Here is a 23,342-nt window from a genome sequence, read left to right as displayed (position 1 = left end):
TTCCATCTTCCCAATGGCCCTGTGGGGGTTGGCACTTTATCACCCCATCTTACAGATGAAGGAGGGAACTAAGGCTCTAAGAGGTCAATCAACTTACTCAAGGCTGAACAGCCAGTTAAGCCAAGTGCTGGGGTATGAGCCCAGCATGGGCAACTCCAAGGCGTGTGCTCTTAGCCACTCCTCCCCACTGCCTTCCCCCTTGGTGGGCTGGGGAAGACGGTCTGCTGTAGTCTGAGAGCTCAGCTGCAGGACCAGGGCGCTCCTGCAGGGTCATTTTGCTCACCCTGCAGAAGCCAGATGGGCTGTCCACAGGCAATATTCTCCTTCCGGCCACAGTGGGTCCCCTTCCTCAGCCTCCACCTGGACAGGGAGCCCCTAGCTCTGTGGGCAGCACCCATCAATGGAGGTGGCAGGGGTCTCTGGCTGTGGTTCCACAACCCTCAGACACCCAAGCCTTCCACAGGCCCTCAAGGAAACCTCACCTCTACCCTCGCCCAGAATTTGGCCTTAGTCTTTCCAAGTGGCTTAGGTCCTGTACAGGGGAGGACTCAGAATCCAGCCCAAAGGCCAGGGCAGCTGACCTGGCTCCAATGCACTCCGGACCAAGCAGACTCTTCACACAGCACCCTGGACACAGTGCCCCTTCACCTTGTACACCCAGGCTCCCTGCCCAGCCCAGCTCCCTGCCCTCCCACGTTATGACATCTCCTGCCCTCCCTGGAGGCCACCACCTCAACAGTGGCAGATCTTCTGTCTCTCAGTCCCCCTCCCCAAGAGCCCCTTGCTTGCCCAGCCTGTTTTCACCAGGAACAGCCACCACCTCTCACCCTCTTCAACTCGTGCCCCACTACAGAGCCCCCAACTTGCAGATGTACTGTCCCGTGCACACCTGTCCTTGCACTTTGCTGCTGTCCTGACGGTCTCATGATGCCTGTCTGATGACGCTGGGCCTGTGCCCCCACCTGACTCCTCTACTCCTATGTTCTCACATCCTCTGACCTTCCACCGCGTCTCCTCTGACCTTCCACCCACTTGCCCTGGGAGGCCTGCTGCACTCCAGTACTGCTGGTCCCTTCCTGACGGGACAGACACCTTCCTCTCTCATATTGTAATACCCTCTGACTCTTTATAGCTTGAAAATCCCATCCTGTATCTTCTCTCTTCCTGCATCCTCACACTCCCTACCTCTTCACACACATGCATGCGTGCGGGTGCACACACATACACACACACCCTCTTTCTCTCATGGAAATCTTCTCTGTCTGGCTCAGGTACTCCACTCCAAGGCTTCCTCTACCCCTCACTACACACACACACATGCGCACACACACACACACACACAGACACGCACGCCCCTGCTCTCTCTTCCTCTCCCTGTGTCTCAGGTAGCCCTCAACACCTCCCTGCACTCCTGCCATACTCTTCCCCACAACCCCCACACACTCCCACAGAACCTTCTTTCTCTCTGACTCAGGTAGATTCTACCCAGAGGCTCCACATCCCCACCTGGCTACACACACACACAGGTACACTCACATACACAGAGATACAGCCACACGGACACATGCTCAGTCATACACACAGACACACTGCACACACACTCACAGGCACACTGGCACACAGACTCATGCCCACCCTTGGTCTCAAGCATGCCCCACGTCTCAGCGTCCCATACCCCCTCCAGCCACCTGTGTGCCTCTCCCCCAGGCTAGCAGGCTGGCAGGCACACACTCAATCACTCCCCGCCAGTGCCCGCACCCCGTCATGCACGCTCGCCCGGACGCCCCGCACGGGGCTTCTGCTCTGAAGCAAGGCGGGCCCAGCTGCCTCCCCAGCAGCCCTGGGTCTCAGCCACAGAGGCCGGCGGCTGTGAGCCGTTCTGCTCCCATGCACAAATCTTCAGAGAAGGGCACGCAGTACAATTTGTTCAGGAAACAATAGCAATGTTTGACATGTCATAAGGATTGATGGAGCAGAAATTTACATGGGAGAATGAGTTTTTAAACAGCTCTACGGAGCCCCGGCGCTTTGCTGGTAACGCTTTCCACATTTATCATTCTCTGAGCCCCTCTGAACAACTCCTTACACTACGTGAGATTAACTGCACTCATGGAAGCTCTGGGGCCTGGGGTGGCCCATGTGAGGCAGGAGGGGGTTACTCCTCTGGAGGACCTAGTAGCCCAGAGACTGGAGTGGCCTCCCCATGGCCTGTTCATGGGGACCAGGATTTTCACTTCTCTCTAGGACACGAGGTAGAAGCTGATGGCCAGAAAATACCACACTTCGGGGGAAATGCCTGGTACCTCATTTTCCCTGCTGTCACCTCAGGAGAAGGAAACTAATCTGAAGAGCAAGCCAGGGCTGGAAGGGGGTCATGGTGGTGTTAGGTATGGCTGGAAGCTGCTGCTCTAAGCACCTTCAGGGGAGCTCCTAGGGTGTCCACCCTCCTGGGAGGAAAGGACATGATGGTGGCTCTAGGAAAAATGCCTCCCGTTGAATTTCGTGTGGGAGATAAGAGGATGCGTGTTTGGGTGGGCAAGGTGCCGGGGAGTGAGTAGTAGGGTGTAGAAGAGCTGACAGGGACACTGTGGATCAGAGGGAAAAGGAGACATTCAGAAAAGCCCCTGTGCCTGCTTTGGGCTTCTGAGCATGTAAGGGACCTAGAATATGTGGGGCTCCTGGGAAGGCTGGGCCCAGTGGCTCAGAGCACATGCTGGAGGGAGGGGCAAATGGGAGGGCAATTAGGAAAGGGTGGGGGATCCGACTGGTAGTGGGCGCTGCAGAGAAACGGAAGGGGACTTTCTCCATTTCATTCCATCGTAGACTCCCCGGGATGGACATAAAGGCAGTCATTACTCCAGTATCCGTGCCTGTGGCAGACATTACTAATGGATCCTGGCACTGAGTCCAGAGAAGACCTCAGGATCTCTGTCAACCCAGTATTCCCAATGGTCACTAACTGCAGGCGGAACATATGTGAAGCCGTCTTTGCTGTCCCTGCTAGACTTTCTGCTCTGTGAAGTTCAGAAATATGCTTCTCCCGGAGGGGCACAGTGCAAGAATTTGTGCCTATATGGAATCATGAAAACACCACCAGAACGGGAGAGCGAGGCCTGGGTTCTTGTCCAGGTGCTGCCCTAACCATCCAGCTGTGCTGCCTTGGGTAAGACCCTAGCCTTTGGGCCTTGAGTCCTGCCCAGCCTCCGGAGGTCTGCTGCTTCCGCTCTTGTCCGACAGTCCATCCTCCACTCAGAGTCAGAGGGTACATCTGACAGTACAAGCGTACCCCTCACCAGCTGGTCACCCTCAGGACAAAATCCAAACCGCCTGCTGTGGCCCCCAAGGACTCGTGTGGGCCAGCCTGTGACCTCTGACCCCCTCTCCTAGCCCACGTCCCCTCGGTCACTCTGCCTCTGCCACTCAGTCTTCACACTCAGTCTTTGCACTAACTGTTCCCAGTTTTTTTTTTTTTAACTGTTCCCAGAACCCTCCTCCCCACATCTCCTGGCAATTGGCTCCTTTTCATGCCCGAGGCCTCAAGGGGCAGGATCTGATTCACACCGGCAACAGCTTACCCTGCCTTCTGCACAGACTCTGAGGGCAGGAGCAGAAGCTAAGAGGTTAAGCAGTTATTGCAGTCCTCTAGGTGAGAGGTGGAGCTGGGGCCCGGTGGTCAGAGAAGTCCTAGAAAGAGGATGGGCTCAGGGTATGTTTTGCAGTTGTAGCTGACAGGCCCTGTGGTGGATGGATATGAGGCAGAGAAGGACATGGTTTTGGCACAAACATTGGGTGAACGTTTCCTGGCTCTAACCTCCACTAAACTCTAAACTTTTTCAGGGCAGGAGCTGAATCTGCCTTGACCCCGTGGGCCCCCAGTGTCTATGGGGCCTGGTACACAGAAGCCCTCAACAAAGGACAGCTGAATGAATGAAAGAACAATAAGGAGATTATATTTGTAACTTAGAGGTCCTTCCTAGTCGAGATAAGCCAGGAGTCTCAAATCTTAAGTAGATCAACTTCTAGGGAGGAGAGGACCCCAAAAGGATGATGGTTGGGGTTGGGGAGGGAGAAGGGGAAGGTAAAGGACGAGGGAGAGGAAGGGAGGGAGGAGGAGGCAGAGACTGAGGGAAAAAGAAGAAAAGGAACAACTATAGTAATAACCACTCTGACCCTCAGGTTCCTCATCTGTAAAATGGGGACCTACCACCTGTCTGTTAGTTTCTCCTGCTGTGGGGGCTTGTGTGTTGCTATGATGCTGGAAGCTATGCCACCAGTATTTCAAATACCAGCGGGGTCACCATGGTGGACAGGTTGCAGCTGAACTTCCAGACTAAGGACACACTAGGAAGAAAGGCCTGGTGATTTGCTTCCAAAAACCAGCCAATGAAAACCTTATGGATCACTTCAGAATGTTGTCTCACATGGCGCTGGATGATGAGCCCCAGGTTGGAAGGCACGCAAAATACACAGTGGCTGCAACAATGGACCTGAGCACGCCAAGAATCACGAAGACGACGCAGGACCAGGCAACATTTTGTTCTGTTGTACATGGGATTGCCATGAGTCACAGCCAAGTTAACAGCAACTAACAACAAAAATGGGGATAATAGTACCTGCCTCATGGTGTTGATGTGAGGATTAAAAAAGGCGGTATCTGTAAGAGGCTTTGTTGTTGTTGTTGTTGTTGTTAGGTGCCATTGAGTTAGTTAAGACTCATAGTGACTCCATGTACAACAGAACAAAACACTGCCCGGTCCTGCGCCATCCTCACAATTGTTGCTATGTTTGAGCCCATTGGTGCTGTTAATGTGTCAATCCATCTTCTCCAGGGTCTTCCTCTTTTTCGCTGACCCTCTACCTTACCAAGCATGATGTCTAGGGACTGGTCCCTCTTAATGACATGTCCAAAGTATGTGAGACAAAGTCTCAAGATCCTCGCTTTCAAGGGGCACTCTGGCTATACTTCGTCCGGGACGACTTGTTTGTTCTTCTGGCAGTCCATGGTAGGTTCAAATTCCTCGCCAACACCATCATTCAAATGCATCAGCTCTTCTTCAGTCTTCCTTATTCATTGTTCAGCTTTCGCATGCATAGGAGGTGATTGAAAATACCATGGCTTGAGGCAGGCGGACTTTAGTTCTCAAAGTGACATCTTTCTTTTTTAACACTTTAAAGAGGTCTTTTGCAGCAGATTTGACCAAAACAATACATCTTTTCATTTCCTGACCCCTGCTTTAGACCATAGGAACTGTTTTGTTAAGTGGAGCTAGTATTGTCATTACCAGGAGGTGGCGACACTGGGGGGTTTGGGAGGTGCACACTGCACCAGGTGGCACTGTCAGAGGGGGTGACACCAAAATGACTGTCTATAAAATTTTTGTGCAGTGTTTCAGCAGAAATTTATTATTTTTTATAAAAATATCCTTGTAATCAGTTATAACAATAAAAACATTTTTCGTAAGCCCAGTTTACATGTATCAATATACCTACAAGGCTAAAACTCTACGCTAATTTACTTTTTGAGCTTTCTAATGCCCTCCGGGCAGAGCTGTCATTGGTACCCAATTACAACTGTGCTTCGACTCACGAGGTTTTGTCTGCACGCGCTACAAGCATACACTGTTGTTTTCGCTGCTGCCAGTGTTTTTATAGTTTCTGATTTTGTCAAATTTTCCAGGGTTTCAGCTACAATACTGTTGTAATTAGTATTTGTGAACCTATACCAATAACTTTTTTGTAATGAAATAGTAATTAAAGGGGAAGAAGGAGTGATATACGGGAATTACAATTTACAAGTAACATCAACACAAAAAACACTACCAAGGATTCTGTATGGTCTGGCACAGGAAGAGGTCCATGGTGGGGGCTGGGGGGTGACACCAACTCTCGTGACACCACTGTCATCATCCTCACCCTCAGTTCTAAACTCTTTTTCCAGTCCTCTGCAAACGTGCTGAGCCCTCGCCGTCCAGCCCTCTCACCTGCCTGGGCTGTGAGGTGGGGGGGCAGTGGCGCTAAGCCTGGGGGACGGGGTGTTCAAGCAGGAGCCACTTATTACCTTGTCAGTCATGGGGCGGGCGGGGAGGCTGGATGGGAATCGGGGCTGACAGGGCACGCTCTGGGTATGGGGTCCCCAAGTTGTTATTGCAGAAGCCACGTTGTTCTTGGGCTCCCCACTCCTTTTTTATTGCCCTTTATTTCAAAACCAGGAAATAAAAATTGATGGGGAGCAAATTGCTGTGGCCAGCAGCTTCGTGCTTAAAGGAGTCGTCGAGGGAAAGCAATTCCAGTATGTCCGAGGCCGTCAGGGTGGCGTGGCTGCCCATGCCTGGCACTACCTGGGGGGGTGGCAGTGGCTGCCCATGCCTGGCACTACCGGAGGGGGTTGGTGTGGCTGCTCACGCCTGGCGCTACCCGGTGGGGGGTGGCTGTGGCTGCCCACGCCTAGCACTACCCGGGGGGGGGTGGCAGTGGCTGCTCTCGCCTGGCACAACCTGGGGGGGTGGCAGTGGCTGCCCATGCCTGGCACTACCCAGGGGGTGGCAGTGGCTGCCCATGCCTGGCAATACCCGGAGGGGTGGCGTGGCTGCTCACACCTGGCACTACCTGGGGGGGTGGCAGTGGCTGCTCACGCCTGGCATTACCTGGGGGGTGGCAGTGGCTGCTCACGCCTGGCAATACCGGGGGGGGTGGCTGTGGCTGCCCACGCCTAGCACTACCCAGGGGGGTGGCAGTGGCTGCTCACGCCTGGCATTACCTGGGGGGTGGCAGTGGCTGCTCACGCCTGGCATTACCTGGGGGGTGGCAGTGGCTGCTCACGCCTGGCACTACCTGGGGGGTTGGCTGTGGCTGCCCACACCTAGCACTACCCAGGGGCCCCCTGAGGGTCTCTTGCTGGGGAAAGGCCAGGACCAGCCTGGAGGAGGGTTGTGGGAGACTCCACTCACACACATGAGGATAACTAAGATTACTGCCCTTGCTGAGCGCCTTCTGTGAGCCCAGGACACTTGGCACAACCTGTCCCTAAGCCTTAAAACAACCAGTAAGACCAGAGCCACAATCCCATTTACAGACAGGGAAACTCTGCCTGATGTAACAATAGCTCAGGAAACTCTAGCCGATGACAGTAACTGCAAAAATAGCAACAATAGCTCACTCTTACTTGGTCCTTACTGGGTTCCAGGCATTATTCTGAGAACTGTATGTGTACTAACACATTTAATCTCTATTACAACTCTATGGGAGCCCTGGTGGCATGGCGGTTCAGAGCTTGGCTGCTAACCAAAAGGTCGGCAGTTTGAATCTACCAGTCACTTCTTGGAAACCCTGTGGGGCAGTTCTCTGTCCTCTTGGGTCGTTAAGAGTTGGAATTGACTTGACAGCAACAGGTTTACCACTCTATGAGAGGGCAGTATTGGTTCAGTGGTAAAATTCTCATCTTCCACGTGAGAAACCTGGGTCCGATTCCCAGCCCCACCCAATGTACCTCAAGCGCAGCCACCTGTCAGTGGAAGCTTGTGTGTTACTCTGATGCTATTATTGCTATGATGCTACATGTTGCCATGGTGCAGGGCTTTTAGACTAAGGCAGACTAGGAAGAAAGGCCTGCTGACCTACTTCTGAGAAATCAGCCAATGAAAATCCTCTGGGTCACAACAGTTCCAGCCCATTGCGCACACGGCTGCCATGACCCGAAGGCAGATAGCAACACCACCACTCTACGAGATAGGCACTAATAATATCCCTCATTTTACGGACAAGGAAAATGAGGCTCAGAGAGGTTAAGCAACATGCCCAAAGTCACACAGCAGTTCTGAGATTCTGCTACATACTAGGCATGAAGATAGGTGATTTACATAAGGTATTTCATTAACTTTTTAAAATAACCTGAGTGATTGGTGGCTTGATTTCATAATTAGTTGAGGATTTACTCTGTGTCACATATTACTGCACATACATTATTTCATTTTCTCTTCGTATTGACTCTGTATTATTACGCTCATTTTTCAGATGAGTTTCAGTAACTCCCCTGAGGTCTTTCGGCTGAAGTGGCAGAGCTGGGATTTGAATTGGGGTCTGATTCCAAAGCTGAGGCTCTTGAGCATGACCTTATACAGTGGGGCTGGATGTCGGATGCCGGTGCTATCCCTAGCTGACTGTGTGGCTTGGGAAAGTCATTCCCTGTCCCTGTGCCTCAGTTTTCCTAACTGGAATGGGCTCTCTCCAGCTCCGCCCTGGGAGACTTGTGGTTCTGATCTTGCAAGGCTTGGAAAAGCAGCCTCCCCAGCCCCAGGCACTCCTCTTGAATCAGCCTAGTCACTTCTAGGCAAGGCAACCCTCGTATTCCTTGAGCATCGGCCACACAAGGCCCTGCACTAGGGTCAGTGAGGAGGCCGGGGAAGTGTCGGGTGCAGCCATGACCTTCAAGAAGCTCCCTGTCCCAGCGAGGAAACACAGCTCTCACACAGACCGAGAGAAAGGCCTTGGCAAGGCCAGAGGCTATGAGTCAAAGGATAGTACAGGCAGGAGCAGTAAAAGAGTCCAAGGGCTGGGAGAAGAGGGGCCGGGGATTGGTCAGTAAGGGCTTCCTGGAGGAGGCAGTGTGGGAGCCAAAGCTAGGAGGAGGGCTGGACTCTGAGCTGAGGTGGGAGGCATTGCAAGTGGGGTGCAGAGTGAGCAAGGCCCAGGAGGACACAGTCTGAGATGGGTGTTTCAGAGTGAGGAGGGGGCAGGGAGAGAAAATCTTAGCGCCACACTGGAGGAATGTTTGGGTCCATCCTTGGTACAATGTCCTATCAACCTGTCTCTGTTACTACTTAAGACTCCTTCAAGGATGGGGATAGGGAAGGGGGCACAACACATTCCAAATGCCCAGGGCCTGTGCTGGCTTTTCACCTGGCTCTCCCAAGCCTCTGGGAGTTGCATGATTATCTCCCTGTGTAGATGACCAAACAAGGGCCCAGAGGGGGCCAGTGACCCACTCAAGGCCTCCCAGGAACGCACCTGAGGGCCATCCGGAACAGGTACCTTCTGAGGGACAAGGCAAAAATCTTAACCTGGCACAGTGCCTGGTATAGGTCAGAGCCCAGACTCCCTCTGCAGTGCAAGGACCTGCCTAGTGAGCCTCCATGTCCCCAGGCAAGGGGCAGCAGCCTGGTGAGAGGCAGCACCTCCAGCCCACCCCCTCCTCATCATCGTCATTGATGAAAGCATTACTATAGCTATGGAATTGGGTGTTGTGAGCTGGCAGCCACTGTGTAAGAGCATGGACCCTCTGATCATCCCTTTACAGAGGAGGACACCAAGGCTTCACCTGGCATTCCTTCCCCAAGTATTCATGGAACATTTCCTACAAGCCTGACTGTGGCAGAAGCTGCTGGGGCTGCTTTACTGCAATCCCTGTGCCTCTCTCTGCCTGCGGGCTTTTCCCAGTGAAGGAAGGAAGCCGCTGGGATGGTGGGAAGTCCCCTTCCTGGAAGCTGCCCTCAGTCAGCAGGGCTGGGAGTTGGTGGGTCAACACCCCAGCCTCCTCACCCCTGACTGGGGTAACTGGAGGCACATGCTCTACCCAGGGTTCCTCAGTCGGAGTGAACCCCAGCTGCCCACAGTGGTAACTGGCTTCACAGTACATCCTCTATTGCTCTTCCCTTCTGAACCTCATTGCCCCACTCTCCCACCTGAGTTTCCTGGGGTCACCTCCCAGGTAAACTACCTGCCTTGAATCCTTGTCTCAGGATCTGCTCGTGCGGCAGCCTGCCTAAGACCCAGGCCTCGTGCTGGGGGCTGGGATAGGATGGTTAGGCAGACGTGACTCCTGCCCTTGCGGTGCTCACACTGCCAGTGCTCAGGTTGCCCAGCTAGTCGCTGGCAGAGCAGGGGTCTGAACCCTCGTCTGGCTGACATTCACACACACAGAGCAAAGTGAAAAACAATCCTGCTTCCAAGCCTCCACAAAACTGTCTGTCCATCCCTTCATGTCCTTGGGTTTCAGGAAGACTCGACTGAGTGACTTAAAAAAAAAAAAATCACGTCTGACCACGAAACAAAGAAAACTGGGCTACAGAAAGCCATTTCCCTGGGATGCAGGAGGAGGGAGGGTGGCTGGCTGGGGAGGGCGATAGAGACACTCATAATCAGAAGGGACTGAGCCTCTCTGGGGCCAGCTATCAAGCTGGGATTATGTGGTCAAGGAGGGGAGGGAAGTGTGAGAGAGATGTGGGACAGTCACACACGGCTGAGGCTTGGTTAAGTGGGACCTTGTGTGCCGAGCAGATGGAAGGAGTGGGGAGAAGACGGTCCAGTCGACCCCCTGGGGTGCAGTCAAACCCTGGATGGGCACATCCCTATTACTGTATCTCACCACCGTGTTCCCCTCCCCCTTCTCCCTGCCCCCATGGGATAGACAGCTCCTGGTCTAGTGTGGAGGTGTGCAGAGGTAACTGGGTGAGGGCTGGGCAATGCCCATGCGCCTGGGCCATGTTCTCACTCCAAGGCGACTCAGCTGGGTGGCCCTCCCCCCACGCCCGCTGTCATTGGCAGGCGTTGATTGGGCTGGCACGTGCTCCTCGCCAATGAACCATATTGATCCACATTCTCTTGTTTCCCTAAACGGCAAGCCACACATCTGATAGATTAAATATACCCACCCCACTGCTCCCCTGACATCTCCATCACTCCGCCCTCCAGTCCCTAATGAATTTTACAGCCCCCCACCGAAAAAAAAAAAAATTTTTTAGTTTTTTTTTCCACCGACAGGAGAAATTAAGGTCAAAGTCCAATGCAGGAATATAAATCACCCACGATCTGAGATCAGCTTAGGGCTGCAGCCCCATACCCTCTCACCTGGCTGGCCTAGCCCAGGGCCTGACGATGAGAACCAGCCAGGTTCTCTGTGTATGTGTGTGTGTGTGTAAGGAAGGGCTGGGGTGCAGGGAGCGCTTCTACCTGAGAAGCAGTCCCTACCCCCCGACATTTGGGTCCCCACTCCTCCGCCCACCCACCCACAGTGGCCAGAAGTTTCTAATACAGAAAGGAGAATCTCTCTCCCTCGCCACCAAGAGAGAACAGACTATCTCTCAGGTATAAAGACTTGCTTCCCAAGAAGTTCAAAACACTCTGGCCTCATTATTCTAAAAACGTCCCCAGAAGGATTCAGGAGCATTCTATTTTGCGGATGGAGAAACTGAGGCTCGCAGAGAAATGGGCTTGCCCAGGGTCATTTAGCAAGTCTAAGACCTTAGCGTTCTGACTCCAAGTTCCTGAGGGGGTCATTTGTCCTGCTCCTGTCTCCTTTCTGGGTGGGGTGCCCCTGAGGTGGCTGGACAGAGGGAGATCTGGCTTTGGGTCCAGCTGGGATGTTGGCCAGTCTCATTGTCGTACCTCTTGACCCTATGGTTTGGCCCAGCACTGGGGGGTAGGGGGGAAGGGCAGGAAGGGCTTAGTCTCTACAACGAAGCTGTGTTGCCTTGTGGTTAAGGGAAAGGATTCCGGCATCCTACAGACAAGGGTTCATGCCTCAGCTCCATCCCTTCCATGTGTATGACTGCTGGCCGACACCTAACTTCTGAGTCTTAGTGACTTCATCTCTAAAATGTGGACGCTAATTTCTGCCCCACCAGGTTGTTTTGAGAATTCAATGAGATAATGAATGTAAGTTGCTTAGCAAGGCACCAGGCACACCATATCAGCACCTCTAATTTGTTTACCGCCTACTCTGTGTCAGGCACTGGGCTGAGCACTTTATGTGTGTTATCTCATTTAACCCCCACAACAAATCTATAAAGAACTATCATCACCACCATTCTCCAGAAAAGGAAACTAAGGCACACAGAGGTTATCTGGCAGAGACTACGTAAACATCCATGTTCCTTGCTTTCTCAAATTAACAGAAACCCTGGTGGGCACAAGGCTACCTGATTAAAATACTACATATTCCAGCCTTCTTTGCAGCTAAGCATGGCCATATGACTAAGTTCTGGCCAATAAAATGAAAGAAGTTTGCAAGGCATTTTTTTTTTCCTGTACTTTTTTTTTTTTTAATAATTTTTTTGTGCTTTAAGTGAAAGTTTACAAATCAAGTCAGTCTGTCACATATAAGCTTATTTTTTTTTTTTTTACACCTTACTCCATACTCCCACTTACTCTCCCCCTAATGAGTCAGCCCATTCCCTCCTTCCGGTCTCTCCTTTCATGACATTTTTGCCAGTTTCTAACCCTCTCTACCCTCCTATCTCCCCTCCAGACAGGAGATGCCAACATAGTCTCAAGTTTCCACCGGATACAAGTAGCTCACTCTTCATCAGCATCTCTCTCCAAACCATTGTCCAGTCCCTTCCATGTCTGATGAGTTGTCTTCGGGAATGGTTCCTGTCCTGGGCCAACAGAAGGTTTGGGGACCATGACCACCGGGATTCTTCTAGTCTCAGTCAGACCATTAAGTCTGGTCTTTTTATGAGAATTTGGGGTCTGCATCCCACTGATCTCCTGCTCCTTCAGGGGTTCTCTGTTGTGCTCCCTGTCAGGGGGGTCATCGGTTGTGGCCGGGCACCATGTAGTTCTTCTGGTCTCAGGATGATGTAAGTCTCTGGTTCATGTGGCCCTTTCTGTCTCTTGGGCTCATAGTTATCATGTGACCTTGGTGTTCTTCATTCTCATCTGATCCAGGTGGGTTGAGACCAGTTGATGCATCTTAGATGGCCGCTTGTCAGCATTTAAGACCCCAGACGCCACATTTCAAAGTGGGATGCAGAATGTTTTCATAATAAATTTTGCCAATTGACTTAGAAGTCCCCTTAAGCCATAGTCCCCAAACTCCCGCCCTTCGCAAGGCATTTTTAGGAAGTATCCTTAAAAGACAGAGCTCTGGTGGCACAGTGGTTAAGCACTCCGCTGCTAACTGAAAGGTCAGCAGTTTGAACCCACCAGCTGCTCCAAGAGAGAAAGATGTGACAGTCTGCTTCTGTAAAGATTTACGGCCGTGGAAACCCTAAGGGGCAATTCTACTCTACCCTAAGTGTTGCTATGAGTTGCAATTGACTTGATAGCAAGAGTTTGGGTTTGGTTTGGATCCTTAAAAGAGACGGGGAATGCTCTTATTCACTTTCTTCATCCTGCAGTATGGAATCTGGATGGGATGGCTGGAGCTCTAGCAACCATATTGGACCATGAAGATAAGGGCTACACACTAGAGATGGCAGAGAAGAAACCTTGAAGGAACCACCCTAGGCTGCTCACTTCTAGACTGCTTTTATACAAGGGAAAAATACACTTTGATCTTGCTTAAACAATTATTTTTTGGGTCTCTGTTACTGGCAACTGTATTGGGTTATTGCTGATACAAGTAATTTATCTAAAATCCCTTAGCTCTAAGAAATGGCTGAGTCAGGTCAGGATAAACCTGGGTGGTCTAAGTGTGGCACCCAGGGTCTTTATCAGTCTGTGCCTGTAAAGAGCACCTGAGAAAAATGAACTAATATCATCATCATCAGATGGTAAAGCAGAGAGAAGGCACCTTCAAGGGATGCTTTCCTACTAAGATTGTTTCAAACTTTAGGTCACCACCCATTAGTTGGTCATGAAATCACTTTAGTGGGTCAAGACTAGCATTTTAAAAAATAAAATCTAGTGGAATAAAACAGAAAATATTAGGACATATCACATGTAGTAAGGAAGTAGTGTTTTTTTTTTTTCTAGATATGTATGTACGAGTATGTGTCCTGGGTCACAAAGTTAAATGAAGTCTTTGCTATGGATCACGGCAAAAAAAGAAAAAAGTTTGAAAAACATTAAACAACCTAGTGGGCATACGGGACTTTGAGCCATGCGGGAAATAAGCTGGCAGGAACCACAGCCACCATCCCCTCCTGTGGGCTTATACAGCAAGATTAAATCACCCCAAATACACGGGCCCAGCTCAACTTCTCCCTAAACCTCTGCATACTCCAGCCTGTCCCCCAACTGTTTCCCAGACAAACTCTCAGGCCTAGGCCTGGGTGGCTGGCTGCTCTGGGCCCATCCCTTCCCTGTCACCCCTAGCTGGCACTCATAACCTGTCCAGTACATGGCACGGCGGGAGAGGTCTGTACAGGCATTTATAAACTCACTTCTAGCCTTGGCCATTCTTACGGCTACCCTGTGGCTCTTGCCTGGGGGGTCCATTTTCTTCACTCTAGTGTCCTCTGAGCAACTATTTGAGCGGCAACGATCAGCTGCTAAGCCACCAAAGGGTGACTTGTAACAGGCTCAAACTACAGGGAGTCTCAGGCTCTGGAGCAGGAGGCCCAGACGGTCACATGTTAGCATGGGGAGCCTGAGAGAGCAGCCTCTTCATTTTATAGATGAGGACACTGAGGCCCCCAGAGCTCAAGGTCACCAATGAGTGAGATGCTCCCGACTCGAAGGCAGGCGCTTGGCTGCTCCCCCCAGCTCACCTGGAAAAGGTAGATTCCAAAGATCCCAACAACAGGCAGAGCCCAGCTTGGTGGGGGGCCCACAATAGTGAACCCAGGGGCTTTGGAGTTAGACAGGCCTGGGTTCGAACAGTGATGCCTTGGCCACTCACTAGCTGGCTGACCTTGGGTGGCTTTTGTCCTCCCTGGGCCTCCATTTCTACAGGCAATGGGGATAAATGGGGGGCAGTAGGGGTGAAATGAGTAACATTCTGTGAAGTGCCTGGCGCAGGCTTAGTGTTTAATAAGCTCACAACACCCACTAGCCAGGACTGTGGTGATTAACAAGCACCCTCTTGTTTTAGCAAAGAGGCCAGAGGGCAGGGAGCAGTCTGCAGAGGTTCTCCTTGTCAAGGATGGCAGATCCTGGGGACCTACACAGGGAGGCTGTGGAGTGCTTTAAAGGCTCCACAGGCAATGGTGCTTTAGATCAATTTGCCAAAAATCAATTAGTTGAATGTCCAATTTGCTGAAATCCGTCAGGCCTTGAACAAGGTCTGGGACAATTCACTTCAGGGTGTAGGAGAGTACCCCTCCGCCAGCATTCAGCTCAGGCCAGGAACCCCCTGTGGCCTCCTAGCCCACAAGCCCTGTCCTGGCTCCTTCCAGAAGTGCAGGGGAGGTGGTGGGAAGGCTTTAGCCCTCTGTGCTCTCTCTCTCTCTCTCCTCAGCACCTGTCCTACCTCTCATTCTGTTCATTTCGGTTTCACGGATTGGTATTTAGATGAAAGAGATACACACAGCCTAGGAGCATTGAGGCCTGACAGACAGAGACACTCTGGACCCGTCAATCACTGCCAGCCAGCTCGCAGCCTCCCGAGCTCCCGGCCACCAGCACCCCGTACCCCAAGCCTTCTGACTAGAGCTGAACCCATGAGCAGACTAAAGGGATCCAAAAGTACAGCCAGGACTCCCCAAAATGGGGGTAACTGTATCTTCAAAGGCCTTCCAGGCCAGCTAGGGAGGAGGGCTAGGTGATTATTTACCTGGGGTGTGTGTGTGTGTTTACCTGTGTGTGTGTGTGGTGTGTGTGTGTGTGTGTATGTGTGTGTGTGTGTATACAGGAGACATTCTTCCTCTTTTAGCCTCCCTTTCCCCCTCCCCTGGCTAAAGATAAAGAATTCAATTTTCTTTTAAACGGTGGGGAAATTGGAAGAGATTTTGTTCTCTTTAAGCACAGCTAGAGTCTCAGGTCTCAAGAGGTTTGAGAACAATGAGATCAATTAAGATGCCAACAGTGAGGGGGCTTTGGATGGGGTGGGGAGAAGGAGCAGGAGGTGGGGTGGGTGGCAAAGGACAGACTGAGAGGCCAAGCCTGTCAGGAAGTCCAGCTCCCAAGATTTCTCAGGCTAAGACCGAGGGCCATCTTCCCTTCGCTGACCTGCCTGCCCTCTGGGTTTTGATAAAGTACCCAGAAGGGGCCTACCTGTTGGGCCTTGTTATCATCTCCCAGACTTACTAATAATTCATGTTGGCAATTTCTGACACCAGCTTTATGCAATGATCGAGTCGAGCCAATGCTATCAGAAGCAGGGAGAGGCCGCTGTTTGGAAAACCATGGCCCTGGGTACAGTGGACAATGTACATCATTTCCTTAGGCCTCACACCATTGCTGGGATAAGAGTTATTCTTCCCACTTTGCAGAGGAGGAAACAGAAACTCAGAGATGTGAAGTAACTTGCCCAAGACCAATCTGCTGGCAAGTAGCTGAGCACAGGGCAGTCTGCCGATGTCAAGCCCTGTTTACTTAATGTTTGCCAAGGTGCCAGACCCATCTGGTCAGTAAGGTGAGATGAAGATGGATGTACCTTGCTGGGCCTGGGGAAAAGAGGTGGTGAGGCCTTTTCAAGAGCTGAGCATGGGTAAGGAGAGGAAGGTGGGTGGAGGGAGGGGTCTTGAATCTGTCACCTCTCCCCACCTCCACTACCACCTGCGAGGTTGGAGCCATCACCTCTCACCTGGCTTCTTGCAGTAGCCTTGTAGCTGGTCTCCCAGTGTCATGGATTGAATTATCCCCCCAAAATATGTGCCAACTTGGTTAGGCCATGATTCCCAGTATTGTGTGGTTGTCCTCCATTTTGTGATTGTAATTGCATGTTAAAGGAGTTTAGGGTGGGATTGTAACACCCTTACTAAGGTTGCACCCCTGATCCAATGTAAAGGGAGTTTCCCTGTAGTGTGGCCTGTACCACCTTTTATCTTACAAGAGATAAAAAGAAAGGGAAGCAAGCAGAGACTTGGGGACCTCATACCACCAAGAAAGCACTGCCAGGAGTGGAGAGCGTCCTTTGGACCCAGGATCCCTGCACCTCAGAAGCTCCTTGATCAGAAGATTGACGACAAGTACCTTCCTCCAGAACCAACAGAGAAAGCCTTCCCCTGGAGCCGATGCCCTGAATTTGGACTTCTAGCCCACTAGGCTGCGAGAGAGTAGATTTCTCTTTGTTGAAGCCATCCACTTGTGGTATTTCTGTTACAGCAGCACTAGATGACTAAGATAACCGGAGCTTCCACCCTGGTGTCCGCTACCCTCTTCCTGGGCATTTTCCCCACACAGAAGCCACAAGATCCACCACGAGTGTCCCCTCAGTCACCTCCAATGCGCTCCCCTCCCCAGTCTTCCCCTCCCTTGTCACCTCCTGGTCTCCTCTCAGTCTCTCTCCCTGCTGCTTGCTGCCCTCCACCCACACCTCTGCACCTGCTGGAACACTCCAGCCAGGACCTTGCCTCCTGGCCTCTCACCTGTAGCTCCCTTTGCCTGAAATAGCCCTTCTCTGAACTATCCACACAGATCTTCCCTCCCTTCCTTCAGGGCTCCGTTTACAAGCCCCCGTCTCTGAGGGTCTGTCTTTCCTTGTTCATTATGTCACCTGCCCCTTGGAATATGCAGGGATGTTTGGGGTGAGCCTCAGAGAGCAGAACCTGTGGCCTTCCCACATCTTGGGTGGGCCATCAGTCCCTGAGACTGCAAGCTGAGGGAGCCCTGACGGTCACAGAGCCAGGGAGAGGTCCTGCCTCTGACACCAGATGGAAGAAGCTTGCTGCATTCTAAGTACTCCAGGATTGATGGTGGCCATCCCCAGGGCCAGCTGGGACAATTACATCATGACACACTACTTCCCTTTGGGGACAATGGTGCTTGGTATTGGTGGGGGAGAACAAAGGGAGGGGGACAAACAGCAATGGGGCCAACACTGACCCAGTGGGTACGGGCTGTCTCAGTTGACATGGCAGAAGTGGGGAGGTGAAGGCCTCAGGGACGTTTACCAGGGAGGGCAGGCCAGTTAAGGGGGCTCTAGAGACTGGTGTGTGGGCGAGGACCCTCACAGGGTGGGAGGCACATCGGGGTGGTAGTAAGTCTGCTAATTCACCCAGAGCCTCCCAAAAAAGAGCTCCTGACAACTTTTAGGCCTGAAGACCCTGCATGGCTGGAAGGGAACCCAACAGCAAGAGCAAGTCCCCTGTCTTCTTGGGCCGAGCGAGTTGAATTACAGCCTCAATGACATTGAAGGTGCACCTGCCCAGTCATTTCATTTTACAAGGGAGGACAGAGGGCCCCAGTGGCCCAGCAGCTGGCTCAGGTCACAGGGCTGCCAGGGGCAGGGCCAGGCTCCAGGCCTGGTGTCCCCAGCCAGGGCTGGTGCAACCAGGAAGGCTCAGCCAGGAAGTCTGCCCTGACTCACTGACATTTCCTGAGGATGTCCCAGGTCAGGCACTGGGCTGAGTACCTTCATAAATCATTTCATTCTCGTTCCCACAATAACCTCCCAGGTAAGATTCTATTATGGCATCTTCCCCAAGTAACAGAAGAGGAAACTGAGGCTCAATGAGAGGTTCAGTGGCTTATCAAAGGGTCCATCTTGGCAGAACTATGCTTTGAACACAGGCCCAAGGGCGGAGGGCAGCCAGATCTGGGCCCTTTAAGGCCAACGATAACAAAAACTTTCCTGACATCTTAAAGCCCTTAACTACTTACATCCATGTCCCTGCACCTCGCCGGGGTCTCCCGAAAACCAGTAATGCAGGCTGGGCAGGCACTGTTTGCCCCATTTGATAGTGAAGAAAACCAAGTCCCAGAGAAGGAGTGACCAGACCCCAGTAAAACAGGACTCCAGGTCCTCCTGGGTGGCTTACGACCTGCTGAAGATGGTCCTGGCTTCCCAGGGAAAGGCTGGCACGAGGGAGGGGAGTGAGGAGACATGCCTTCAGCCCCCACAGACCATTCTGCCTGCCTGGAGCTTGGGGGTGGTGCTCTCCCCCAAGGCTAGGCAAACCCTGAGCTGGTCACGAGGCCCACACACAGCCCTGCCCTGTCAGGGCTCATATTTTGCCTTGGTTTCTCCGCCTGAGGAAGATTTCTGTCATGTCTGTTCATTCATCTCTTGCCCATTCCTGCTGTGTTCCGCCCCTCCTGCCCCAGAGTATGGAGAGAAGGTCTTGGGGGTATAGTAAGACCTGCCCCAGGGATGAGCTCCCTCCTAGCTGCTATCCTTTCTCAGCCCCCTCCCCAACTGCCCAGGGTACACGAAGCTAACAAATCCAGAGACATGAGCTCCATGCTGTAAGAGAACAGGCTGGCTCCTTGCTTGTCCCTGGCATAATCTCTGCCAGCTGTTTCCCAAATGCCTGCCATGGGCCACAAGGAGGGACTAAGCAAGAGAGGGCAGATGGTCTGATACATGTCATCCCCACTATTAGAACAGCATCCCAATGGGCACATTCAGGGAGGGCGGCAATTTGAGAGGAAGAGAGACAGCCAAGCCCCACCTATGGGAGCAGGACCCTACCTCCCTGAATGCCACACTCCCCTCACTGCACTCTAGCCACAGGGCCTTTGCACATGCGGTTCCTGTTTTCTCCAGTGTTCTTCCCTTTCCTCTCTCACCAGTTAATGCCTACTCACATGCCACATCCTCAGGGAAGTCTGCCCTGACCCTGGGTCAAGTTCAAGTGCTCTGTTATAGGTTCATATAGCTCCCTGATCTTCTATCACAGCAAGTGACACTTGCTATAGCTATTTATTTCTTAGTATAATTCCTTAATGCCAGGCTTCCCTAGGGGACTGTAAGCTCCACGAGGGTGAGGCTCATGTCACCACTGTCTTCTCAGGGCCACATGCCTTGAACATAGCTGGTGTTCAATAAACATTTGTTGAACGAACGAATGAATGGTTGAACTGCTCTCCTACTCTCCTATTGTCTAGGGGTACCCACAAACCCCACCAGGCCCTGGGCACTGATTGGCCAGGCTGCAGGGCTACTCCATGTCCAACAGGGTCCCAGGATAAGATATCCCATGGCCTTCCCACCCGATTCGTGTTTTCAGGTCAGGAGTCAAGACGGGAAGGCAAGAATCATGAAGCAGTCTGGTGATATGAGAGGGAATAAGCCACATAGCTCACAGGATGGGGAGCCACCAGCATCATATATGAACCTGCGTGGACACACATACACACGTGTTTATAATGTACGTACATACCCCTGAATGCACATAGTTGCAAACACACGCACACATACAAGCACACAACAGCATGCCTACACACACACGTTCACACTGCATGTGCTCATACATACACACAGACACATGTGTGGGTGCTCTCCACCTGCCTCCTCCCCCGACCATGTGGCCAGCCTTCAGAGGCCCGGCTCTCACTGCCATTCATCCGCATCCTCCCTCTTATCCTAATGACACCACCTCTGGCTGCCTTGCTTCCCTGAGCAAAGTGCTCAAGTCCTTCTGCCCTGGTTTTCCCATCAATAAAGTCGCTCACACAGTTCTGACCTCTGAAAGGCCTGGGACTCGAACAGTTGGAAATTCACCTGATCATGCCAAAAGGCTCTTGAGGGTCCAGCGTGTCACTCAGGGACACAATGCCTGCAGCCACCCTGTGGCCTGTTTACCTGGATAGACATACTGCAGAGAGCACGTTCCAGTTCCTCTCTTTACCGTCAGCTCTGAGCTCTACTCAAAGGACAAAGCTCGAGGCCCAATACAGAGTGTTCAAGACAGGCAGCCTAGTGGCTAAGAGGCTGTGGTGTGGCAGCCTGTGTTTGAATTCCAATTCAATCACTCACTAGCTCTGGGACCCTCAGCAAGTTACTTAATCTCCCTGAGCCTCAGTTTCCTCTGTAAAATAAGAACGTCAGCATCTACCTAACAGGTTAGAAATAATGTATATAAAAGTGTATGGATAGAGTTAGTTCTCAATAGTGCCAGCTGTTGATTATCTTGCTATCGTATTAGTGGTAGTAATGCTGTGTTGGTAGTAGTATTGTTACTATTAGTAGCGACGGTAGTAGTAGTAATAGCAGTAGTAGTACCAGTCCTCAGAGTCATCTCAGCCACCCTCCTACCTCTGGGCATGACTGCCCAAGCACTAGGTCTGGGAGGGACCACACACACAATTTAACTCATCTTCTTCATTTTACAGAGCAGGTGCTGAGAAGGGAAGCAGCTTCTGCCCTGAGTCACCCAAGGAGACGGCCAGGAGCAGAACTGAGGCTCCAGGATGAGTCTTTGAACTCCAGGTCCTCCCTCTTTGCCCTCCACCAGTAAAAACTCATTTTGCTTTACCTGGGGGGCTGTAAGGGCTCAAAACCCGGGCTGGGGGAGGTGCTGCCATGATTGAGGGAGCAGAGGTGAGAAGGCCAGGCCCCTCCACCCCAGCTGAGATGTCCAGGCTGGAGGTGACAGCCCCTTCTATCCCAGCCTCCCCAAGCCACTGTTAAATGGCTGCCTTTCCCCAGGACAGGTGAGGAGCCACAGAATCAGGGCCCCACCAGAGTGGGGGCTGGGGAGGCCTTCCCAGCAGCCTCTGCCCTGGCCTCTGGTGCAAATTAAAACATTCTCCTTTTCTTCATAATTTTTTTTTCTGACACAACTGCCCATGAAACATTTTAATAACATCCCAGAAAAGGTCAGGGAGAAGGAATTTCACAGTCCCTGAGCAAGCAGCTATAACTTCAGCCTCTCCTGCGACAAAGAAGGTGGGGAGGCCAGGCTGTGGTCTGAGAGGAAGCCTGCTGCCCGGCAGGGGCTCTTTAGAAGCTTCTTGGGGAGACTGGAAGATGACGGTGGGTGGGGGCCATCCAGAATGCCCTCACAACCATCATTTCCCATCATCTTTATGGCAACCTTGGGAGGTATTGTGCCCATTTTGCAGATGAGGAAATAAAGGCTCTTAGAGGTGATGTGGATAGACTGGTATGGGGCAAAGGCAGGGAGACCAGGGCCCAACCATTTCCCTTTAGGTCTCAGGTCCTTTAGGTACAGAGATCCGCTGCTGGAGCTGATCCCCATGAAGGTTAACTGGGCTGTCACTGCATGGCCAACGCTGGGCAGATGCTTTTCATTCCCGGCTGAATTCTCACAACAGTCCCAGATGGTAGGAACCTCCATTTTATAGACGAGGAAACTGAGGCTCACAGACATAAAGTAGCCTCTCTTAGGTCACACAGCAAGTAAGTGTGAGAACCAGATCTCAAACTCAAGTGTGCCCAATTCCAAAGCCTCTGGCCATAATTCGGCTTCTCACTTCTTCTCACACCCCTACAGAGCCCTCGATAACTGCCTGGTGGGCACAGGGAAGAGGGAGGCTGTGCCTTTCTCCAGGTGCCTCGCTGAGTCCGAGCAGAATGCTGGCTGAACCTGGAACCAGAAAAACCAGTTGCCAATTCTGATTCATGGCAACTCCATGTGTGTCGGAGTAGAACTGTGCTCCATAGAGTTTTCAATGGATGATTTTTTGGAGGTAGATTGCCAGGCCTTTCTTCCAAGGCACCTCTGGGCGGGCTTGAACCTCCAACCTTTGGGTTAGCAGCTGAACGCATCAACTGTTTGCACCACCGAAGGAGTCCCAACTGGGCCATGCCCAAAAACCAAAAACCAAAAACCAAACCCATTGCTGTGGAGTCAATTCTGACTCATAGCTACCCTGTAGGACAGAGTAGAACTGTCCCATAGGGTTTCCGGAGTGCCTGGTGGATTCGAACTGCTAACCTCTTGGTTAGCAGCCTAGCTCTTAATCACTACACCACCAGGGTTTCTGCAGGCTCCCTCCCAGGCCTTCAGGCAATGGCAGCCCTTGAGCCTGAAAGCCCTTCCAGGCTAGCACTGCTGTGGGCTCTCCCCACTCCCCCTCTCAAAGCTCCTCCCACTATTCTCTTCCAGGGAATAGATCCTTTCACCAAACCTGCCCGAAGGGGAGTCTGGGAGGTCCTGACAATGTAGGGGGTGCTTTTGGGGCCCCACCCAGATGGCTTTACAGGTGGTGCACTCACTCCCCAGGTCTGGGTGTAGACTGAGAAAGGCTCACACCTGTGCCCTTCTCTAGAGGGTGGGGCTGGGCTGACAGGAACTTTCTTGCTCAGAGAAGCACGAGATTATGCCCACTCCACTCCTGGGGCAGCCCAGCTCCCTGGCCGCCGAGTCACAACCTCCGTGGTGTGATGGTGCAAGTTACTCTTGGAGCTCCCCGCGGGGATCAGCCTGGGGCTCCGGGTTTCCTGAAGACACTTTGCTCAGCCCCTTCTCTGCCTGGTCCTATGTTTTCCAACGCCCTACCCTTCCTTCTGAGAAAAGAGAGCACTCCATAAATCGCTTGCCCCAGAATCCCTGTCTCAGGCGTCCCTTCTAGGAAACCCAACCCAAGACACCAACTCCACTCTCCTTTAGCAACAACTCTGGGAGGCGGGCAGGGCAGGGCAGGGATTACTTTCAAAGAAAAGGAAAACCAGTGACCAACGTCACCTGTCTGGTCAATGAGTCTCCTGTCATCACCCTCATGTTCCCCACACTCTAGCACTGTGGTGATTTTTGCCACACCTGGGACGACCTGCACTATTATTCACTTTACAATTCTCTCTAAATAAACTGATTTTTTACCAAACTCAATTT

General features: G+C 52.1%; 1 protein-coding gene across 18 annotated transcripts in view; it reads right to left on the bottom strand.

Moving 5' to 3' along the window:
• Window positions 1-23,342, bottom strand: part of CDH23 (cadherin related 23) — a 524,046-nt gene that overhangs the window by 187,980 nt on the left and 312,724 nt on the right. The window contains exon 15 of one of the 18 annotated variants that reach the window (XM_064269687.1): window positions 11,017-22,094. The exons of the other annotated variants lie outside the window; for them this stretch is intronic. Coding sequence (XP_064125757.1) covers window positions 21,996-22,094 — 99 coding nt within the window. The 3' untranslated portion in view covers window positions 11,017-21,995. Of the gene's footprint in view, window positions 1-11,016; window positions 22,095-23,342 lie in introns of those variants that run through there. 18 annotated transcript variants of the gene reach the window in all.

This window comes from Loxodonta africana, chromosome 16 (genome assembly GCF_030014295.1).
Source record: "Loxodonta africana isolate mLoxAfr1 chromosome 16, mLoxAfr1.hap2, whole genome shotgun sequence".
Lineage (NCBI taxonomy): Eukaryota > Metazoa > Chordata > Mammalia > Proboscidea > Elephantidae > Loxodonta > Loxodonta africana.
Note: the sequence above shows the minus strand (reverse complement) of the source record. Positions and strands in the feature narration are given on the sequence as shown.